The 20635-nt window shown below is 37.7% G+C and overlaps 1 protein-coding gene across 4 annotated transcripts in view; it reads left to right on the top strand.

Moving 5' to 3' along the window:
* RALGAPA2 (Ral GTPase activating protein, alpha subunit 2 (catalytic)) overlaps positions 1-20635 on the top strand; it is a 153951-nt gene that overhangs the window by 8369 nt on the left and 124947 nt on the right. For all 4 annotated transcript variants that reach the window (XR_001414151.1, XM_014962463.1, XM_014962461.1 and 1 more), the window contains exons 2-4: positions 8125-8235; positions 8909-8958; positions 20284-20341. Coding sequence is in view for 3 of the 4 variants with exons in the window: in XM_014962463.1 (XP_014817949.1) it covers positions 8125-8235; positions 8909-8958; positions 20284-20341 (219 nt within the window). In the remaining variant the exon portion in view is untranslated. The remainder of the gene's footprint in view (positions 1-8124; positions 8236-8908; positions 8959-20283; positions 20342-20635) is intronic.

Genomic DNA, 20635 nt, shown 5'->3' with positions numbered 1-20635 from the left:
GTATTAAAGGGAAACAAAGCCCTTGGTATAAAAGCTCAAAAATAGTTGGATGTTTGTTCTTCCTGCCCCCTCTCCCAAACGTGGCACTCCCAGTGGTGGCCAGGGGTGGGAATGTGTGTGTCTTACTGGTCCTCCCGTCCCAGTCATTTCACTCCCTGTCCTTGACTCCTTCACTCGGGCCATAGTGGCACATGCTTTCAAAAGAACTGCTCCTGTTCTTATGTTCCTTAGATGATGCCATCTTTTCTTCCTTTGTTTACAATTGAATTCCTGTGATTTAAAGCTAACAAAATGACAGTTAATCTTCTGAGATCCTGCTCACGGAGGAGGATAAAAATCAAGAGAAAAGATGGTGGTAATAGGGGAGGGATGAGGGAAAGGAATAAATAAGGGGTTGCGTGAGCACCAAGATCAACGACGCCCAGTTTTTGATGGCTTCAGGTCCCTTAGCTACCGTCTGTGTCAGTGTGTGCAATACCCAAACTGAAAGAGAAGATTCCCTTCAAATTTGTGTTGCTTGTAACATCTTGCAAGTCTCTAATGCCCTTAGGATCCCAGTTCCTGCTTCTGTGGGGTAGTCTGCCTGCATGACAATGCAAAACACTAAGCAGAATAATATTATTTTAAATTGGATGTTCACTTATATTAGGTAAATGACCAGAAAATTTCCCTTTTTATTTTTTATTGCCATAAAGTTGTACTAACTTTTAGAATTTCCATACAATCAGTAGTAACTTTTTTCCAAATAGTGTGTGCGGACATGTCAATAGTAGGGTCTTTTTCTTAGGATAGACTTGAAAAATAATGGTCTTTTAAATGGTGGTGGTGATGTACAAGTTTGGCTCTTTCACACTGGTTCAGTAAGCCCTCTAGCCTCTGGGACATTTTCAGCAGAAGAATGTGTTTCTGCTCTTTAAGACTTTGTTTCTGTGACTGTTCTTGGGTAAAAATATTCTTTTTTTTAATATTGAAACATCTCTTTCAGTGTTTTCTCCTCAATTGAAATATTTAGTTTAACATCTTTGCGTGGCTTAGTGTATTTCCCTTGAATTTTTCTCCTGGTTTTAAGAATTGCTCTGTCATGACGCAGTATCTCTTATGAATAATGGTGCAATTGGGACAACAGCTACTGTCTGCTGTGGTTCTCCACTAATCTAGATGATGTCACCCTTTGCTTGTGCATAAAGTGGGATGAAGTAAGTTTTTATTTCATGAAAGGTGATGAGCCTTTTCTTCATGGCGTTGTTATTCTTGCGAATTTCAGAGTGTGATTTGACTGAGAACTTTAAGGCTGGAAATTATAAAGTTAGTCTTTGGGTAGACTCTGAGAACTTCTTCAGTCAATGCATTTCACTGTAAGTCAGTTTTTTATCTTATTATCTTAAATGATAAATACTGCACGAAACTTCCACTGATGTTTTCCATTTGAAAAACAGGAGGATGAGCCTGTCCTGGGTGAGTTCAGCATATACATGGTAGTGATCTGAGGTACTGTCTTGGGCTTCCTGCCAACTTTTAGTAGATCCTTTTGAGAGGCAGTCTTCCTTGTTGTGGTCTCCGGTCGTCTGTGGTGGTTTGGTAATCAGTAGTAACTTTTTTCCAAATAGTGTGTGCGGACATGTCAATAGTAGGGTCTTTTTCTTAGGATAGACTTGAAAAATAATGGTCTTTTAAATGGTGGTGGTGATGTACAAGTTTGGCTCTTTCACACTGGTTCAGTAAGCCCTCTAGCCTCTGGGACATTTTCAGCAGAAGAATGTGTTTCTGCTCTTTAAGACTTTGTTTCTGTGACTGTTCTTGGGTAAAAATATTCTTTTTTTTAATATTGAAACATCTCTTTCAGTGTTTTCTCCTCAATTGAAATATTTAGTTTAACATCTTTGCGTGGCTTAGTGTATTTCCCTTGAATTTTTCTCCTGGTTTTAAGAATTGCTCTGTCATGACACAGTATCTCTTATGAATAATGGTGCAATTGGGACAACAGCTACTGTCTGCTGTGGTTCTCCACTAATCTAGATGATGTCACCCTTTGCTCGTGCATAAAATGGGATGAAGTAAGTTTTTATTTCATGAAAGGTGATGAGCCTTTTCTTCATGGCGTTGTTATTCTTGCGAATTTCAGAGTGTGATTTGACTGAGAACTTTAAGGCTGGAAATTATAAAGTTAGTCTCTGGGTAGACTCTGATCCCTGGTGATTTAAGCAGGCAACCACCATTCATATTGCACTTAAAAAATAAGAAAAAAATGGGAGCTTACCCTTGGCTGGTATTGAATGTGCTGCAAGCTGCCTGGAAGATGGTGACAACAATTAAGTAGAACTAAGGCGCTGGATTTTCAATTTTTTTTATAGTGAATAATGGTAAGGGTGATAACCTTGTTTTGAAAGTAGTAATTTGGTGCAGTTGTCAAACTCAAATTGTTTTACAGATTTGTGGGTTGTGTTGATCCTGTGCTTTGATATTTGCTTGGGGGGGGAGATTGTGCTCACACTTGTTTTGGAGTGTGCTGGTGGACTAAATTGTGCATCAGAAGACCGGGTGCAGGCTGGTGTGTGAATTAATAACACGTGTTTCAGAGCCTGTGCTGTGCCACTTCACTCCTGGGGGCGTGCGTAAAAGCTGGGCTGTTTTCAGAGTTACAGTACTTCACACTTATTTCAGTCGTGTCGTTGAAGAAACCGTTATTTGAATCCTGAACTGGAAAATGGTAATGCTTTGTGCTTCAGTTGTACGTGTTGGGAGTGTTAGTGCTAACAGATGTGGGGTGCTGCTTCCATCCGTCGCTGCTTATGCTTTTCTCTGTTGAACAGGGGACAAGTACATGGTAGACCTGATGCAGACACACGCACACGCTTCAGTATAGATTAGAGATGAAATTTGTTAGGTAACAAGGTGCAATCCATAATCTCTCCCTTTAAAAAATATAACTTAAGAAAAAAACATGTTTTTCATTTAACTCTGTCCCAAAATGAGAGAATAAAGGAGAGTAGTGGGGTTTTTGAGTTACGGCGCTGTCTTGGTTTGCACAGCTGCCTGGGTTCTGTACAGATAGATTAACACAAGCTTAGAAGTTTTCATTTATAGACATTCAGAAGTGAATGCTTCCAAAGTTCTTGCTGAATTTAGAACAGCTGTGGTTCCTTAGATTTCATGTGAAATTTGAGGTGCTAGAACAATTTCTAAAATAATTTCAATTGGAGGGGTTTTTAGTGGTGGTATGTTTCCATGCTGACATTCCTTTGAGAAAACGAAGGGAAATAATCTTCTAGGCTTTTATTTATCATTCAAAGCTCTAGTCTGAAAAAGTGGGGAGGTCTTGGTTGGTTGTTTTTTTTGAAGGTAAGTAAAAATTGTATGTGGTTTCTCGGGTGAGGCTAGTAATAAAAGTTTATCATTAACCAGGCTATGACTGCAAAGTTGTCTCTTCACCTCCTTTAATTTTTTAAGTACTTGAGTTAAAGAAAACCCCTCAGGATTGAGAGAACTTTGTATAAATAACGTAAAGCCAAGTGACTTTGGAAGTTCATGAAATTAAGGGAGGATTTCTAACTACTTAAATGACTGCAATAACTGTTGGTGGTTAATAGAAAGATAAAATGAAGGCTGGTGTGCAGAGGACACGATTATTGGCCCCTCTAGATTTTTTTTTTTCTTATATGAGGAAGAATAATGACAGCTTGGCAGTAAGCTCAGATGCTTATTATATGATACCTGAGTAGTTGTTTCCCTAAATTTTGAACTTTAGTAAGGCAGGTAAGAGTGACTTGCAGTCATCTAATGAGACAACTGTTTCATATTTTATATAAAAGAAATGTCACGTGTACCCTCATGAATGTCTCACTGTTTCCTTATGTTGCTGTAAAAGCTCTAAAGTGTTAATTGTAAGCATTAGCCACTGGATCACTTCTTGTGTGGGGAATGGGGTGAGATTAAACATGTTTTTGGAAAGCCACTGAGTATCTGATGGCTGATAATATTTGCCAGCTTGCCTTAGACTTTTAGTGCTCAGAATTTTGAATTTGCTAGGGTGCTGGCTTCAGCGCTAGTAATCCGAGAGCTATTTATGTGTAAATGTAGAAATACCATGTAATACCTGCAATTCAGGTATTACATTGCCGTTTAATTTCCTTGAATGCCTACAAATACTTCTTCAGTCAATGCATTTCACCGTAAGTCAGTTTTTTATCTTATTATCTTAAATGATAAATACTGCACGAAACTTCCACTGATGTTTTCCATTTGAAAAACAGGAGGATGAGCCTGTCCTGGGTGAGTTCAGCATATACATGGTAGTGATCTGAGGTACTGTCTTGGGCTTCCTGCCAACTTTTAGTAGATCCTTTTGAGAGGCAGTCTTCCTTGTTGTGGTCTCCGGTCGTCTGTGGTGATTTTGGTGGCCCGGGGTGGCATAGAGGGGACAGGAAAGGGTGTTGTCACCAGCTTGGCTGGTCCTCCTGCCAGGATTCTTGGAGAAATGGTTTTTTCCTAACGTATGCAAAAAATAAGCAGTTTGTAGTGAAACTCCCAAGAAAGCTGTATCTCTGAGCAATGGAGTTATTAGCTGTGTGGCTTATTCCTGATTTGTGGGTTGTGTTGATCCTGTGCTTTGATATTTGCTTGGGGGGGGAGATTGTGCTCACACTTGTTTTGGAGTGTGCTGGTGGACTAAATTGTGCATCAGAAGACCGGGTGGAGGCTGGTGTGTGAATTAATAACACGTGTTTCAGAGCCTGTGCTGTGCCACTTCACTCCTGGGGGCGTGCGTAAAAGCTGGGCTGTTTTCAGAGTTACAGTACTTCACACTTATTTCAGTCGTGTCGTTGAAGAAACCGTTATTTGAATCCTGAACTGGAAAATGGTAATGCTTTGTGCTTCAGTTGTCCGTGTTGGGAGTGTTAGTGCTAACAGATGTGGGGTGCTGCTTCCATCCGTCGCTGCTTATGCTTTTCTCTGTTGAACAGGGGACAAGTACATGGTAGACCTGATGCAGACACACGCACACGCTTCAGTATAGATTAGAGATGAAATTTGTTAGGTAACAAGGTGCAATCCATAATCTCTCCCTTTAAAAAATATAACTTAAGAAAAAAACATGTTTTTCATTTAACTCTGTCCCAAAATGAGAGAATAAAGGAGAGTAGTGGGGTTTTTGAGTTACGGCGCTGTCTTGGTTTGCACAGCTGCCTGGGTTCTGTACAGATAGATTAACACAAGCTTAGAAGTTTTCATTTATAGACATTCAGAAGTGAATGCTTCCAAAGTTCTTGCTGAATTTAGAACAGCTGTGGTTCCTTAGATTTCATGTGAAATTTGAGGTGCTAGAACAATTTCTAAAATAATTTCAATTGGAGGGGTTTTTAGTGGTGGTATGTTTCCATGCTGACATTCCTTTGAGAAAACGAAGGGAAATAATCTTCTAGGCTTTTATTTATCATTCAAAGCTCTAGTCTGAAAAAGTGGGGAGGTCTTGGTTGGTTGTTTTTTTTGAAGGTAAGTAAAAATTGTATGTGGTTTCTCGGGTGAGGCTAGTAATAAAAGTTTATCATTAACCAGGCTATGACTGCAAAGTTGTCTCTTCACCTCCTTTAATTTTTTAAGTACTTGAGTTAAAGAAAACCCCTCAGGATTGAGAGAACTTTGTATAAATAACGTAAAGCCAAGTGACTTTGGAAGTTCATGAAATTAAGGGAGGATTTCTAACTACTTAAATGACTGCAATAACTGTTGGTGGTTAATAGAAAGATAAAATGAAGGCTGGTGTGCAGAGGACACGATTATTGGCCCCTCTAGATTTTTTTTTTTCTTATATGAGGAAGAATAATGACAGCTTGGCAGTAAGCTCAGATGCTTATTATATGATACCTGAGTAGTTGTTTCCCTAAATTTTGAACTTTAGTAAGGCAGGTAAGAGTGACTTGCAGTCATCTAATGAGACAACTGTTTCATATTTTATATAAAAGAAATGTCACGTGTACCCTCATGAATGTCTCACTGTTTCCTTATGTTGCTGTAAAAGCTCTAAAGTGTTAATTGTAAGCATTAGCCACTGGATCACTTCTTGTGTGGGGAATGGGGTGAGATTAAACATGTTTTTGGAAAGCCACTGAGTATCTGATGGCTGATAATATTTGCCAGCTTGCCTTAGACTTTTAGTGCTCAGAATTTTGAATTTGCTAGGGTGCTGGCTTCAGCGCTAGTAATCCGAGAGCTATTTATGTGTAAATGTAGAAATACCATGTAATACCTGCAATTCAGGTATTACATTGCCGTTTAATTTCCTTGAATGCCTACAAATACTTCTTCAGTCAATGCATTTCACCGTAAGTCAGTTTTTTATCTTATTATCTTAAATGATAAATACTGCACGAAACTTCCACTGATGTTTTCCATTTGAAAAACAGGAGGATGAGCCTGTCCTGGGTGAGTTCAGCATATACATGGTAGTGATCTGAGGTACTGTCTTGGGCTTCCTGCCAACTTTTAGTAGATCCTTTTGAGAGGCAGTCTTCCTTGTTGTGGTCTCCGGTCGTCTGTGGTGATTTTGGTGGCCCGGGGTGGCATAGAGGGGACAGGAAAGGGTGTTGTCACCAGCTTGGCTGGTCCTCCTGCCAGGATTCTTGGAGAAATGGTTTTTTCCTAACGTATGCAAAAAATAAGCAGTTTGTAGTGAAACTCCCAAGAAAGCTGTATCTCTGAGCAATGGAGTTATTGGCTGTGTGGCTTATTCCTTATGTTTTGGATTTTCTTTTTTTTTTTTTAAGTTGGCAGTGGTATCAGGAGGACAATTTGCATGCAGAATTGCACGAAAATCTGACTTTCCAAGTGATCATCTACTATTAGGGTAATAAATAGGAGTATTGTTGGCCTCTTTTAAGGTTAGAAGTTGTTTTCCTATATATCTTGCAAAGAAATATAAGGAACAAAAGGGTTCAATAGGAAAAGGATGTAGCTGTAAGAATGCATGCTTACTTACATCAGAATAACAGATCAGTCACCACTGAAATGCCACATTTATAGAAAAGGAGAATTTACTTTTTTTTGATTAGGCAGTTGCTTTCTCCTCCTTTCACAATTTAAAGGGAAAGTTTCCTTTTTGTCTCGATTTTAATGACCTCATTCCTTCATATGAAATCCTTCTAAATGAAAGCCTTGTTTTCTCGTAGACTTGTATTTAACAGAACACATTCATGGAGAGGAATAATTGCACTTAGCTTGCAAATTCACCACCAGTAGTTTGTAGGAAACAAATATCATGTAAAAGTGTTTCCATGCACTAATTGTTTCCATAGTACAAACCGCTAAACAAAGCTTTACTACTGAAAAGGTATTAATTTAAAAAACCCCAAAAAACCCAAAAAACAAAAAACCCCAACATTGTTCACAGCTAAAATCATTCTTTCTTCTGTAGTTGTGTGATATTATTGGGTCTTCTTGTTGTAATAAGCATTGTCTTGATTAGTGGTACTTCTATGAGAAGACATGCTGTTAACAATTCTTGCCGTTTATTCTCTTAATTCTGGGTGGAATCATCTATCTTTCCTTGACCAAATCAGTTTCAACAAAGAGCAAACAGATGAAGTTTAAGAGTGTTTTGCAAGTGTCAGGTTTAGAAAACATTATGGGTTTTTTTTTTTCTTTTTAAAAAATAAATGTATTTCAAATTTTAGACCTAAGGCAAGGCTTAGGGAAGTAATGCATACTTGTGTTTCCATTATTTTTAAAATTATTTGGAAATAGGCTGTTTTTTGAATTGGTCTGCTTGTCAGATCAAGAACTGGATTTGCAATTTGCATATAGACATCTTTGCTGATGTATGTTTTTTCCAACAGTACCGGCTCCTTTTGATGAGACAGAAACCATTTGGTTAGATAGCTAAGACACACCCAATCCTTTTTGCCTTTTATTTTTTTTAATTGAATGCAAATGAACCTAAGCCACACTGCAAACTTTAATAAATTAAGTTGAAAAGGATGCAAGGATGGAATCACACTACATAGAGTATTTATTGAAGTCACTAGAATTATTTTGTCTTGCATTTGTGTAATTCTCTAATACTGAATTTGCACGAAGACAGCAATTTTCAGCGTTCTGTTGTGTAATAACTGCATTTGTTCCTCTTTTCAGATATTGTGGATGGAAGTGACCTGAAGCAATTTTTTGAGAACAATTATTCTCAAATTTATTTTATATTCTATGAAAACTTCATAACACTGGAAAATAGCTTGAAACAAAAAGGTAAGTTTTACAGTTTTGCTGGCAATTGAGTCGGTTTTCCCTAACTGTTCTCAAAAGCATTCTATTGGAGCCTTTCTAATGATTATATGGTCCACAATTATCTATATTTGCATTAACAGTTTCAAGAGTACAGTATTAGTATTCATAATTTTAATTTTATTATATCAGAAGAGACAAGCATGAGACGAGACATTGCTCTCTGAAACGTCATAAGTAACTGAAAAGAACTCCAAATACATTCTTATGGCTGTGTCATTTCAGCACAAAAATCAGTTGTTTTACAGTTATAGACGTGTCCTCTCATCTTGTTTTGAAGTATTGAAGGCCTTCATCCTGTAATTAAGCAGATACCTGTTCAACTGTAACGTTGTCAGTGATCCAGAGAACAAATCCTGATGTCAAAGGTGTGTCGGTAGGAATAGGCCTTTGCTTGGAGATGAGCACAACGACAGTGCTTTGCAGATCTGGAATCCTAGTTGTCCCTCATTCATAATCAAGAGAGAGAGGCACTGGAGTTTGCAAACACCTTGCTGTTTTGATATTAGGTGAAGATGAAGAGAAAGAAACTGAGTGCTACAGCATCTTTGACTTCAGTTGAATAACAACAGCGTAATTTTGCCTCCTGTCTCATACTGTATATTTATGGCAAACAATATTGTTTCTTGTCTTGCAGGGAATAAATCACAAAGGGAGGAGCTGGACTCCATTCTCTTTATTTTTGAAGTAAGTTTTCCATACCATGAAACTAATCTTTATTTTAAATCTCATTGTTATTATATGCTTACTTTCCCTTGTACAATGAAGGGTGAAACGAGGTATCAGTCAGAATGACAGGAGGTGTCCACAACTATACATGGTGAAAGGCAGAAAAGAGCTGGGGTGTGCATTAAGTTTTCAGATACAACAGCAACAACAATAAATATTTTCTAATATTTTATTATGCAATGGAAATGTTGGTTGAATGAATATCCAGAGTAAACAGATTTGATCAAAATTACTTAAAAATTACTCGGTAATATTTCCGTCCTAAGAAACTGAGGATCAACTCTTCGAAAAATGTCCTATTTTTTCAGTAGAATTTGGGAGCACGTGATCCATAGCTGCATAGCCTCTGTTAGGCTAAAGCTGTCAAAATGGTATTTTTCTTTTTTCTTTTTTTTTTAAATAAGTTCTTGCTTCTGTATTTTATGGAGGGCTTGTTCAAAACAACAGTACTTTTTCCCTATGCTTTGTCAGTATGAAGTTCAGTGTTATGTTTATTTTGAATGTGTCACAGCAGGAGTTTGGGCTCTACTCCTTTCACATGGAGGCATCTATTATAATTGCAGTATTTGTCTTAGAGCACAAGGAAAATAAAAGGATAAGAGCTGTCAACTATTGCATATCAGTTTGATCTGAGTGTGTGAAATGTTAATTTGTTTAAATTTTTTTTTGTAAATTCAGTGGAGCATCTTCCTCTTCCTTCCCAGCGTTGGCAGTCACAGTATTTGCAGTGTCTAGGGAGGAAATGTTAGCTAGTTAACTTTTGCATAATCAAATTAGGATGTCTTTAATTTAAAGAAGAGTAAACTGTGATAGATCATTTTCCAAGGGACCTCTTTAATTAGAGTTATGAAATATATATACTATATATATTTGGATGTGAGAAAATATCACTGGGCCAGATGAAAGCCTAACATATAAAGAAGGTTTTATAACACACACCAAAAATCTCAGCATAAGCTCTACCTGTCTCTGATGTCAGAGATCAGGGATGCCTTTAGTTGTTTGGAGTTTTTTTAACAATTCATTAGGTAAATAGTGGGCCTGATTTTTTTCTTAAGGATAAATACACACATCTTCTGATGATTTCTCTTTGTTAATCCAGCTAGTAACTTTTTCTTGGGTCTTGCATCATAGAAATATTATCTTTTGTTTAAATTTTGGGACTTTTTTTTGGTAGATGTTGTAGGAAAAAAACCCAGACTTTCAATGGGACTCTAGAAGTTGAAGTTAAAACGAAGGTTAAATGTTCTCAACTGTTATTCCTCCCTCTAAAAATGGAAACAACAAGCCAACCCAGAAATTTCAGAAGTATATGGCTTCATATTTTTGCTTTAATGTATAGTTTGCAGTTAGAATAATATTTTTACTGACAATAAGAATGATGCTGTTTAACTTAATGTGCCTGTAATACAAAAAACGGCCATGAAAACAATGACATGAAATTCTGGTCTTCTGACTTGTTTGATGTTGCAAGTTCATCTCCCTTCGCTGCTTTAACTACAGGACTTCATTTTCAGACTGAAATTTGAAAATCCAATTGTGTTTTCTGCTACTTATGTTACTAGTAATAGAGTCTGCTTTAGGATCTTGCATGTGGCCTTGTCACAGAACATGAGCTGATGTGTCTGCTAGGACCCTATTTGGGCAGAAAAAATTCTTCTTCCTGCTCCTTCCCCACCCCTAGTGGGGAAGGTATCACCACAGTTACTGAGCAAGGCTGTGCAATTTAGTGAGAGCTCATTAATACACTTACTCTGTGGTCTTGAATAAGTAATTACGTTTCTGTGGCTGTGTCATTGAATGGAAAATAGCTAATGCTTACTCACCTGGTTAAAGTGAATAAATACCCTTTCCTGGGTCTTGAAAACAGGTAGCTAAGAACTATCAGTTTAATACCACTGAAAAACGTCATGAGAACACATTGCATGAAGAAGAAAAAAACCCCATAATTATATATATACGAACAAAATGTCTCCACTTGAGGAGAATTATATTGTAGCCTAGTCATTGACAGTTTTGAGGAAGAAGAACTAGTTTAAGATCTTTATGTGAAATTTCAAGCGATCCGCTTCATGGTGTTTATCTACTGGATAGTAAATTTACAATCCGTTTATAACTCTAACACTTGATAACTTAATGCATTGTAGGAAAAGAGCTTTTTAGAGGGCCTTTTAATGCACAGACCAAGGATACATCCATCTGAACACAGGACAGGAAAAAATGTAAATGCCAAGTAATTAAACATTCATATCGTAAGCCATAGGAAACAGAACTAATTGATTGTTAAGCTTGCCATATTTAATCTGATGTCAGCATGAGCCAGAGGTTTCCCAGGGTTTTCTTCTAATTAGCTAAATAGGTAATTACTTAGGATTGACAAATCCTGAATCCAGGTGCTGAGGGTTAACAGTTTAAAAATCAATAAAAATATTCATGAAAGGAATTGACTTCTGCCTTTTCTGGTAGTCTGGTGGGTATTTTGCTGCTGTTCTTGAGTGACACCTAGTGTGTATATTAAGCAAAAATGCCTTTTCCACAAATCCTCTGAAAACTAAGTTGATTCAATTGTAATTTATTATTGAAGTCTTAATTTTACATATCGGCTATGTAGCTTGGCCACTCAACAATAACATCAAACTACATATCAAAGAAGAAATATTAATCAAAAGGGAGTAATGTTAAAGGTTAACAGTTCATTTTGTAAAGTGCTTTTTTTGCAATTAATATTACAAAGTTCTTAGATCCAGTTTTAGATTCTCCATGGTGCTTTGGCCTTGTCTGTTTCCAAATAGATATTCATGAAATGATGCAGCGACTGCAGTCATGTGTATGTTTTTCCCTCTTTCAGCTAAAAGGCCAAAATGATGTGAAAAACAAATTTGCTTTTCCTCTGGTAAGGCGTAGTTCTCTCCAGATTTGTGGTGTATTTTCAGAATGTGTTAATATTGTTTCTTACATCACTGTTCTCTATGGTTTGAGGACGTTGTTTGTTACAGCTGTCAGCTGACCACTGCGTGTCACAGAGCTCAGGAAAGGTGCACTGCAGTTATGTAGGTTTTCTAGGTTTTGTAAATGCCATCATTTGATTGTGAAAGCTTGTATTTTTTTAATATAATAAAGTATTTTTTTCTTGCAGCATCAAATACTGATTCCTCTGACACTGCAATTTGTTTTTCATCTGTAGTGAAAGAAGAGCAGACTCATGTTTTTCGTGTAATACATAGATCAATTTCCAGGCTCTGTAATTATGCTTTATTAGTTAGCTTTACTGTCAGCCACATGTCTTAGGCTGATGCAGTCATAAAATTCAGTATAATGATTTCACACGTTCACTGTATGATATATTTTATTCTTAGAATTTTCCAGATACTCTTTCTAATGTAGTAAAGCTTCCCAAAGTCACTTCCAATAGCCACAGTTATTGCTAGAAGTTTTTTGGATCCTGTCAGTGGAGTTCAGGTCTCACTGCAGCTTTGTAGATAGCTGGAAAGATGGGTTAGGTATTCCCACCTCCCACACATGGTACCTATGCTGAAAGCTTCTCAGTATTCATTTTTTTTTTTCTTGTCTACTTTTTAACAGTGCACATTAATATAACATAAAGCGCCCTTGTGTTTCACAGGTCATTATCTATAAAAGCATACTGTCTTTTTCTTATAGCTTATACAAAGAAGGTTGTTTAGGAGGTAATCTCTTAATTTCTGTAAATCCGTGTTTTGTGTGGAACTTCTGTTTTCTTGAACTTGGTGAAAATGTGAGTGGTGCGAGACCCTGGGTCCGGACACACAGTAAGCACAATTTTTAATTTTTTTTTAAGAATCATAACTCTGGCAAGGTATCTAATGTAACTTGTACTGGCCTTGCTGTGATTATACTTCCAGACCCTTTTATCTGTCAAGCCTAGACCTCCCCATAAGGCTCTGGCCCCGCTGGGATGTGGAGAGGCTAGCTGGGGATATAAACAGGACAAGGCAGAGCTCTCTGTTTTGACCTTAGAAATGCTGCAGCTGAATTTTAATCTGTCTTTCCTAGGTCTTATTTGGAGTTTCTTGAGTAAGTGGGCAGCAGGTGGATTTAAATACTAAGTGGATGCAAAATAGAATATAAATGTGCTAAGAGCCTCTGCAGTATTTGTATTATACACACTCAAATTCGTGGTCTGCTTTGGCTTTTGTATAACATTTGTCGTTTTTCCAGAGGTGCTAATCAATAAAACGTTAGAACTTGCCCAACCATATTTTGAGCTCTTTATTTTGTGGCAGTAGCTACTGCTTTTAATGCAGTACTGTTATCCTTAGAAGCACAGCTAAATATAAACTACAAATGGCCACCTACTCAGAAGATTAAGATGTGGTATAAATCCATTGACGCATGGATTGCTCTGTATCAGAACGTGAATGTAACCATTACAGAAGCAGCTGTTTTGCCTAAATTTATTACTGCAGATGTGCACAAGTTAGTTGTTCTGCAAGTGGTAATGATAATTCGGTATAGGTTTATAATTGGCTATAGTCTGTTAGGAACTCTTTTGAAAAGTAGATTACAGACCATAGGCAGTAAATACACTGCTTCTGTCAGAGGAACACCTGCTGTGGTGACGTGCGCTGACCCAGCTTAGGAATATACACTTTTTTTGTAGAACTGCCTAGTAACACACATAAATATAATTTTTAAAATGTGTAACTTTGGTTTATTCTGGATTAAGATTGCCGTGGATATTTTAGGTATCAAATTCTTCCACTGCATTATAGAGACGACAGTGTGAATTGGCAATATTGGTTAAGCAGTTTAAAAGAAATCTCCAAGTCAGTGGTGGTTTTTAGCAGGTCATTTTCAGTTTCATGAAAACCTGCATCAGTGAAACTTTCAGGGCTTTAGGATTTATAACTCTTGTAGAAGACTTTAATATTGTGTTGACATTTTTTAAGAATGTGCAAAAGGATGTTCTTTTGTATCTGTAGCATTTTCTTAGGATGAGTTGTTTATCTTAGGATGTTGCTCCTAATTACTTGCTACATATCACAGAATCACAGAATCTTCTAGGTTGGAAGGGACCTTAAAGATCATCTTGTCCAACCGTCAACCTAACTGACAAAAATAGACACCCACACAAACAAGGAGCATCATCACTAAACCAGACCTCCCAGCACTACATCAACCCGGCTTTTGAACACCTCCAGGGATGGTGCCTCAACCACCTCCCTGGGCAGCCCATTCCAATGGCTGAGAACCCTTTCAGTGAAAAAATTTTTCCTAATATCCAGCCTGAACCTCCCCTGGGGCAACTTGAGGCCATTTCCTCTTGTCCTGTCGCCTGTGACTTGAGAGAAGAGACCGACCCCCACCTCTCTACACCCTCCTTTCAGGGAGTTGGAGAGAGCAATAAGGTCTCCCCTTGAAGTTATTCAGTGTTGAATAACACTGAATAAAATTGAATTCTGCAGAAATTAATTGTTTGTTGAAAGTGGCCAACATGAGAACTTGTAAAATTCTTGACAAGGAATAATGATGTTAAGTTACTGTTGAGTTCTTATTGCCACACGTCCTGATTTCTCATTTCTTGGGGTTATTCCTTTTATTTAACTTTTACCCTTTATTTAACTCTCTTGTTACTATTTGCATTTTCCTCGTGTCCAGCTTAGTGGCTTAATTTCCCCATCTGCAGTTTATCTTACACTTGGAATCAAATTACCATTAAGAGTCGCTGCTTTGAATGCAGGTTGTAGGTTCTGTTTCAGCTTTTCAGTTCGTTCCCTGTGCCTACTGTGATCACCAGTTCCACTCTTTAACCACAAGTCGGTCACACAGACTTCGTTGACTGATTCTCCAGCTCAATAGAATTAAAGGGCTTATTTGTTTTAGAACAATGAAGTTACTTACAGCCCTTCTTTCCTACACATAGAAAATTACTTTTTGAACCATCTACAGTTTGTTCTGCCATAATTCTAATTGGTTCATCTGTGATTGCTCTTAAAATAACAGTGATGTTATTCTTACAGCATTCTGTTGTAAATTCTAACTATAAATTGCGTATGTTTGACTTCAGAGATCTTACTCTTTAATGTTATGCCTAGGGCAAGAATAAGTATCTTGCGTGCTTTGGGCAGATATTTTCCCTCAATGAGTAACTGTAAATAATTTATTGATGCAATAAATGGAGTATCCCTTTATCTTGATTGAACTGCTGTGGGCATACTAACTTCAGCAGACTCTTGGCTTCATCTAAATCTGTGAACAGTAGCTGGAAATTTCTAAATGACTGCAGATTTCAGTAGTTGAACACTCTGAAACTCTTGTAGAGACACCACTGAACAGCACTTGAACATAGAGGCATAGGAGAGCTGTTCTGCATTTGATTTGGTTTAAAGTAGATCCACCTGCCACAGACTAATAGAAACTCCTTGTCATCTGCAGGTTGTAGTGAAAAAGCTAGATTTTTTTATTTTTCTCAGAATCCCTTCTCCTGGAATTAACACTGTTGGGAACTTGTCATTGCCACTGTCTCCGAGAGCATCTTCAATCAGCAAGAGCACGTTTGGGTTTGTTGTTTAATAAGAGACTTTGCACGGCGTATGAAAGGACAGCTTCTTGTAGCTCTGGAAGGCAGAACAGCAATGCTTATCCTCTCATTTTTGTGATAGATAAGGTGGAAAACATTTCAGTCTAAGGTTTGATGACAGCCTTAACTTTCTCGATGTTCTTCAACAGGATAGTGCAGCGCGCAGTGATAGGCACAAAGCTACCAATCCTGATACCATCCAACAAAGGCAGAAAAAATAAAAGACTTTTAAAAAGAAATTGCAGCACTGGTTAAGTCAGAGTGAACGTGTTGAAATACAGACCTCGGCATTTTTTATTTTAGTTTGATAAAAGAGAGAGATATATCTTTCAAAAAAACAGCATCCTGTGTAAACTAAGATTTAAACTTAACATTATTCCTAGTCATGCAGGAAGTCCAGAAGAAAAAGAACTATGGATAATCAGTTAAAAGAACTGACAGATACCCTGATGTGTTGATCAGTAGTAATACCTAATTTCTATTTCAAGTGTGCTATAATGGATTACCATATAGATGCAGCAAAGCACTAAGCATTAAATAGATCTATGTGGTTTCTGAAAGAGTGATATTATTTCACACTGTGGGGTTTCTTAAAATATTTATTAGTGTACTGTGAAACTAGAAACAAGATGTCAATAGCCAGTTTGGATTCACAGTGGTATTGCTAGAAGTCCAGGCTAGAGTGGAAGAAACTATCATTTGTTTTATAAGAATGGCCATACGTGTTTTTTAGAACACCAGGGCTTGGGAGAGTGTAGAAAATGTTCTTGGAAATGCTGAGTTGAAAGGACAACAACTGGAGATTGTTCATGACTTAATGCAATCTTATGTCACACTCTAACACCATCTTTGTCTGGAGACTCTAATGCACACATGTGAAAATTACTGGTTAAAAGGCATTCCGGCTGTAACTTTGAATTTTGTAACATTTGGAATTTTTTATTTAATAGTGCAGACTTTTAACGATGATAAGTTATTTTTGCATTGCAGGAACAAATGTGGACTCTGAATTTAGAGTATTTATATTCATTGTAATCTGCAACAAAACTCATATCTTCAGTAGGTAGCTGAGATGCTAGCAATTTAATTTGATTTTTAAAAATTATTTCTGTTTACTGTTTGGTAGAACTATGCAGGTGGTTAGTCACATCTTTGCATTTTTTTCCAAAGTGCATTTGTATATCTATATTTATTTATTTTTTTTCCCCCGGTCTTGAGATGCTGAAAAGGAGAATGGCACGGGAAATTACATAGGTGTCTCATTTTTTGCAATATGAAAATATTTTTGGATATGGAAGCTTCCCTCAGATAGAAACTTCTGTCCTCCTAATATTTATTTCAACCTTTGAAATATTTTGATTCGTTCACCTGACGAGGGTGTTTGATTCTGTTTTTTTTTTTAGAGAAAAAAACCCCTATAAGCGTATTCTATTCTTTCTCAACCCTCCCAGCTTCGTGCCATTTAGAGTTGAAGCTTGCTTTTCCTGGTGCTTCTTGTGTTCTGCAATAGCATTTGATTTCCAGGTTTGCTCTGGGCATAACCTAAAATTCACTAACACTCGGATGCAAAAGTTGGTATTAATCTCTTTTCCAAAATGGAGCTTTATTATGCAGCTTTGCCACCTTCTCAGCTTAGGCATCTTATGCTTTGTCGTAGTTCACTTTCTGAAGTAAAAAGTATTGGAGTTTAGGTGAAATTGTGTGCTGTTGGAGATGCGATGGCACATGGTAAAGGCGGTGCCTCTGGCCCTTCCAAAATAACAAATAACAGCGAAGGTGCAGCAAACAGCGGCTGCAGCAAAACCCAACTTCCCTCAACGCCCTGTTGTGTTTTCAAACAGCTAACAAGCCGTGGGTGCTTATTTGGGTCCTGAATCAGTTGGGATATGTGAACTGCAAAATTACTCTTAAGAATGTTGCTGAGGCTCTTGGGAAATAGGAACTGTTTCTTTTGGCAACTAAGGAAAACTTAGTTGTACGTCATCAGATTAATTTCAAAAACTTTTGTTCATAACACACGAGGATGCCATGCCTGGTGTTTAAGTGTGCATCAGACACTTGGTGGAGTAGACGTATATTTTCAATAAAGAACTTTACTGTAACGTCTGAAATATACTAAGGTGTGCATTTTCACTAGTAGTATTGCCAGATTTTGACAAATTTCTGATATAGAAGTCCTTGATCTTTTTAGAAGTTTAATACAGCATGTTTTCAAAAGTTAGTGTCTTGAAACAAAGGAGAAAATTTACATCCAAAGACAAGCTGAAGGTATCTTGTTAGTATGGCCTGTAAAAGGAAAATGGTTTTGCTCTAGCAATCTACTGTGTACTGCTTATAATGATTTAAATAATGGAAACAAAATATATGGGGTTTTTGTCATGTTTTTTCCATAATAAACGAGGAGATGTTTTGAAGGTTCCTCCCTGCAGTGTGTTCTGATACTGGAATCCAGACAACTTTTTGTTGCCAGTTTGTCTTATAGTTTTGTTTAATGAAGCCTTTCTTCCCACACTTTGGGCCTGGGTGTGATGGGTCTGAGGTGTGCCTGGGTAGGGCCCCAGCTCTGCACACAGGGTGCCACCGCTCTCGCAGGGACCTGAAGGTATTCATGACTTGGGTCAGAAGCTCCTTCCTGCCCTGTGTCCAAGTTAAGTACAGATTGATGTCAGAGATAGTCTTGAGAAGTGGTGGGCTGCTAGTATTTTACAATTTAGATATATAATGATCATTCTTTGTCTGTGGATCCCGCAATCTGGTTGGCAGAAATGTGGTCCTTAACTAACAGGTAAAGCCCAAATGTGAATCATGGCCTCATTTTTAGCCAGTCAGATCCTTCATCCCAAGCGCGTTCCTCCTGCCCATGGATTGGGAGCTAGACCTCTGGCCACCAGCTGCCCGCTCCTTTTGGTCCCTGCTGCCACGGTGTCCTGGGGCAGGAACTGTGGGAGTAACACTGAAACGAAATATACTGGGAACATAGAAGGGATTTGCATTTTTATTCTATTCAGAAATGTCAAACACTATTTGGGGAGCGTGTGCTACGGCAAAGAAGTCTGTCTGTGTGACCCGAGGTCTAGTTCCCAAAGTCTATGAACTTGTCATGACTTCCATCTTCTGCCATAGAGAAAGGAATGTTCCATTTTCAAAAAGACTCTATTTTGAGTGTTGTATATAATTTCTGAAGCACTTTGTTGTCAAAAATAAAAAAAAAGTCTGTCTTATTCCATCTCTTGAGCATACTGTTTTTAACAGCAATAATGATTCATGTGTTGGCCGTCTCTGAAGGGTTGCCTAAAATGCCAATTCTTGCTTTCTTGGCTGTGATGCTTTATTTCCTCTTGCGAGCTTTTATGTGCAAAAGACCAACAAATGGGTCACCGTTGCTTCAATGACTTGTCGTTCATCCTGCATCCTGCATGTAGTATTTCTGAAAACTTAATGGCGCTTTGTTGTGCAGAAGTTTGTTCCAGTGATTTTGTTTGATAACTAGAAGGAGCTCTGACTGTTAGTCATTTGTAACATTGTGTAATTTAATTTTGTTTCCAAAAGAAGATGTTGAAAACTATTTTCTCATTTAAATATATCTTCTTAATTTCATGACTGAGAAATCGTAAGATCCAGACAGATTCTTCTGTGGAATCTACATGAAACCATGTTTCTTTTTCCCACTTTTTTTGAGAGACTGAGCAGCAATAAGTTAGCTGTCCTGTACTACTAATGCACCTACTTGCCGAGCCCTAGTCTATACAACTAATAGTTTAAAAAAGAGAAAACAAGGGGAAAAAAAAAAAAACTAATAGTTTAAAAAAGAGAAAACAAGGGAAAAAATAATATCTCTTGGAGCCTGTTAACTTGAAGTACTTTAAAAAGACATATTAACCCAAGTAAGAGCCCTAAATAATTTTGATCAGATTATTTAATAGCATTACCATCCACTAAACTGACAAAGAACAACGTTTAGTAGCCCCAACTGTTCAACTAAGATTATAAGACTCCATTCAGGAAAGCACTTAAGCATATGCTTAAATTGCTTTGCTTTGTCGGTGCCCTGGAGCGTAACAAAACTAAGGGGGAATGGGTTTGACCACAACCTCTTTCTTTGTTTGATCTGCCTCTGTTAGGATCAGTCCAAAAGTACAGAGGCAGGCCACTACATATTATTCCCCATAAGTGCTTTATTAACTGCGTGTGCTGTGAATTAAATTAGTCTAGCTTTGTGTAATTTGGCTCGGTTTCACTCACAGGTAAATCATCTCTCGGTAAAAATAACGGCACCGCTGTTCAGCTCTGCCGCAGCGGGGAGATGAGAGCCCCTTAGCTGATGGAAAGACAGACCGAAGCCCCAGAAGCTCAGAATCTGGACTGTTAGCAGCAGTCATTACCAGACGCTTCAGAAAAATATAACCCAAAGTGAGCTTCTTAGACATCTGCAACTTCATTAGAAATCTGTTTATATTCTGGAATACTAGGGTTTTGCAAGGAAAGGGAAGGTGGTTCACGACAGTGTCATGATATTTGTTCAGGACCATTCCTAGTGTCTTTCTCCTTAACAAGAGAGTAGAATAATGGGCAGGAGTCCTTGCTATGATAGGTATTTGCTTTTGATTGTGTCCTCTGTGTATATATTACCATTTCATTTATGTCTTGTGTATTAGTTTGTCTCTCTCCTCTGAATGAGCCAGTTTATTATGGAAATTTTGACTATTTAGTTTTGTTTCCTGCAGAAAATATTGCAGCTACTACCTGAGAGGATTTTTTATCGATGGCATTTTCGCAGTATAGGTAAGAAGGAATGGTTTAAAAACATTGTAGTACAACTAAAATAAATGTTTTCTGTAGTCATATCCGGGTTCTGCAAGTCCTGTTAACCATAGGATCCTCTAGGATTTCCCATACCCAAATAGTACTGACATACGAGACTTGCAGCTGAAAATTCTCAAAGCCTATGGAAAATCTTTTTACTTGTCGTATCAACTCTGTGACCTCCTTGATTTGTGTGGTTTTGGTTGCCTGCCTCATTTTCATTTTGCACAAATGCTCTTTAAATTTTTCTGTTCTGGGATTTACCTGGGTCCT

This window comes from Calidris pugnax, unplaced genomic scaffold (genome assembly GCF_001431845.1).
Source record: "Calidris pugnax isolate Ruff unplaced genomic scaffold, ASM143184v1 scaffold147, whole genome shotgun sequence".
NCBI classification, from domain to species: domain Eukaryota; kingdom Metazoa; phylum Chordata; class Aves; order Charadriiformes; family Scolopacidae; genus Calidris; species Calidris pugnax.
Note: the sequence above shows the minus strand (reverse complement) of the source record. Positions and strands in the feature narration are given on the sequence as shown.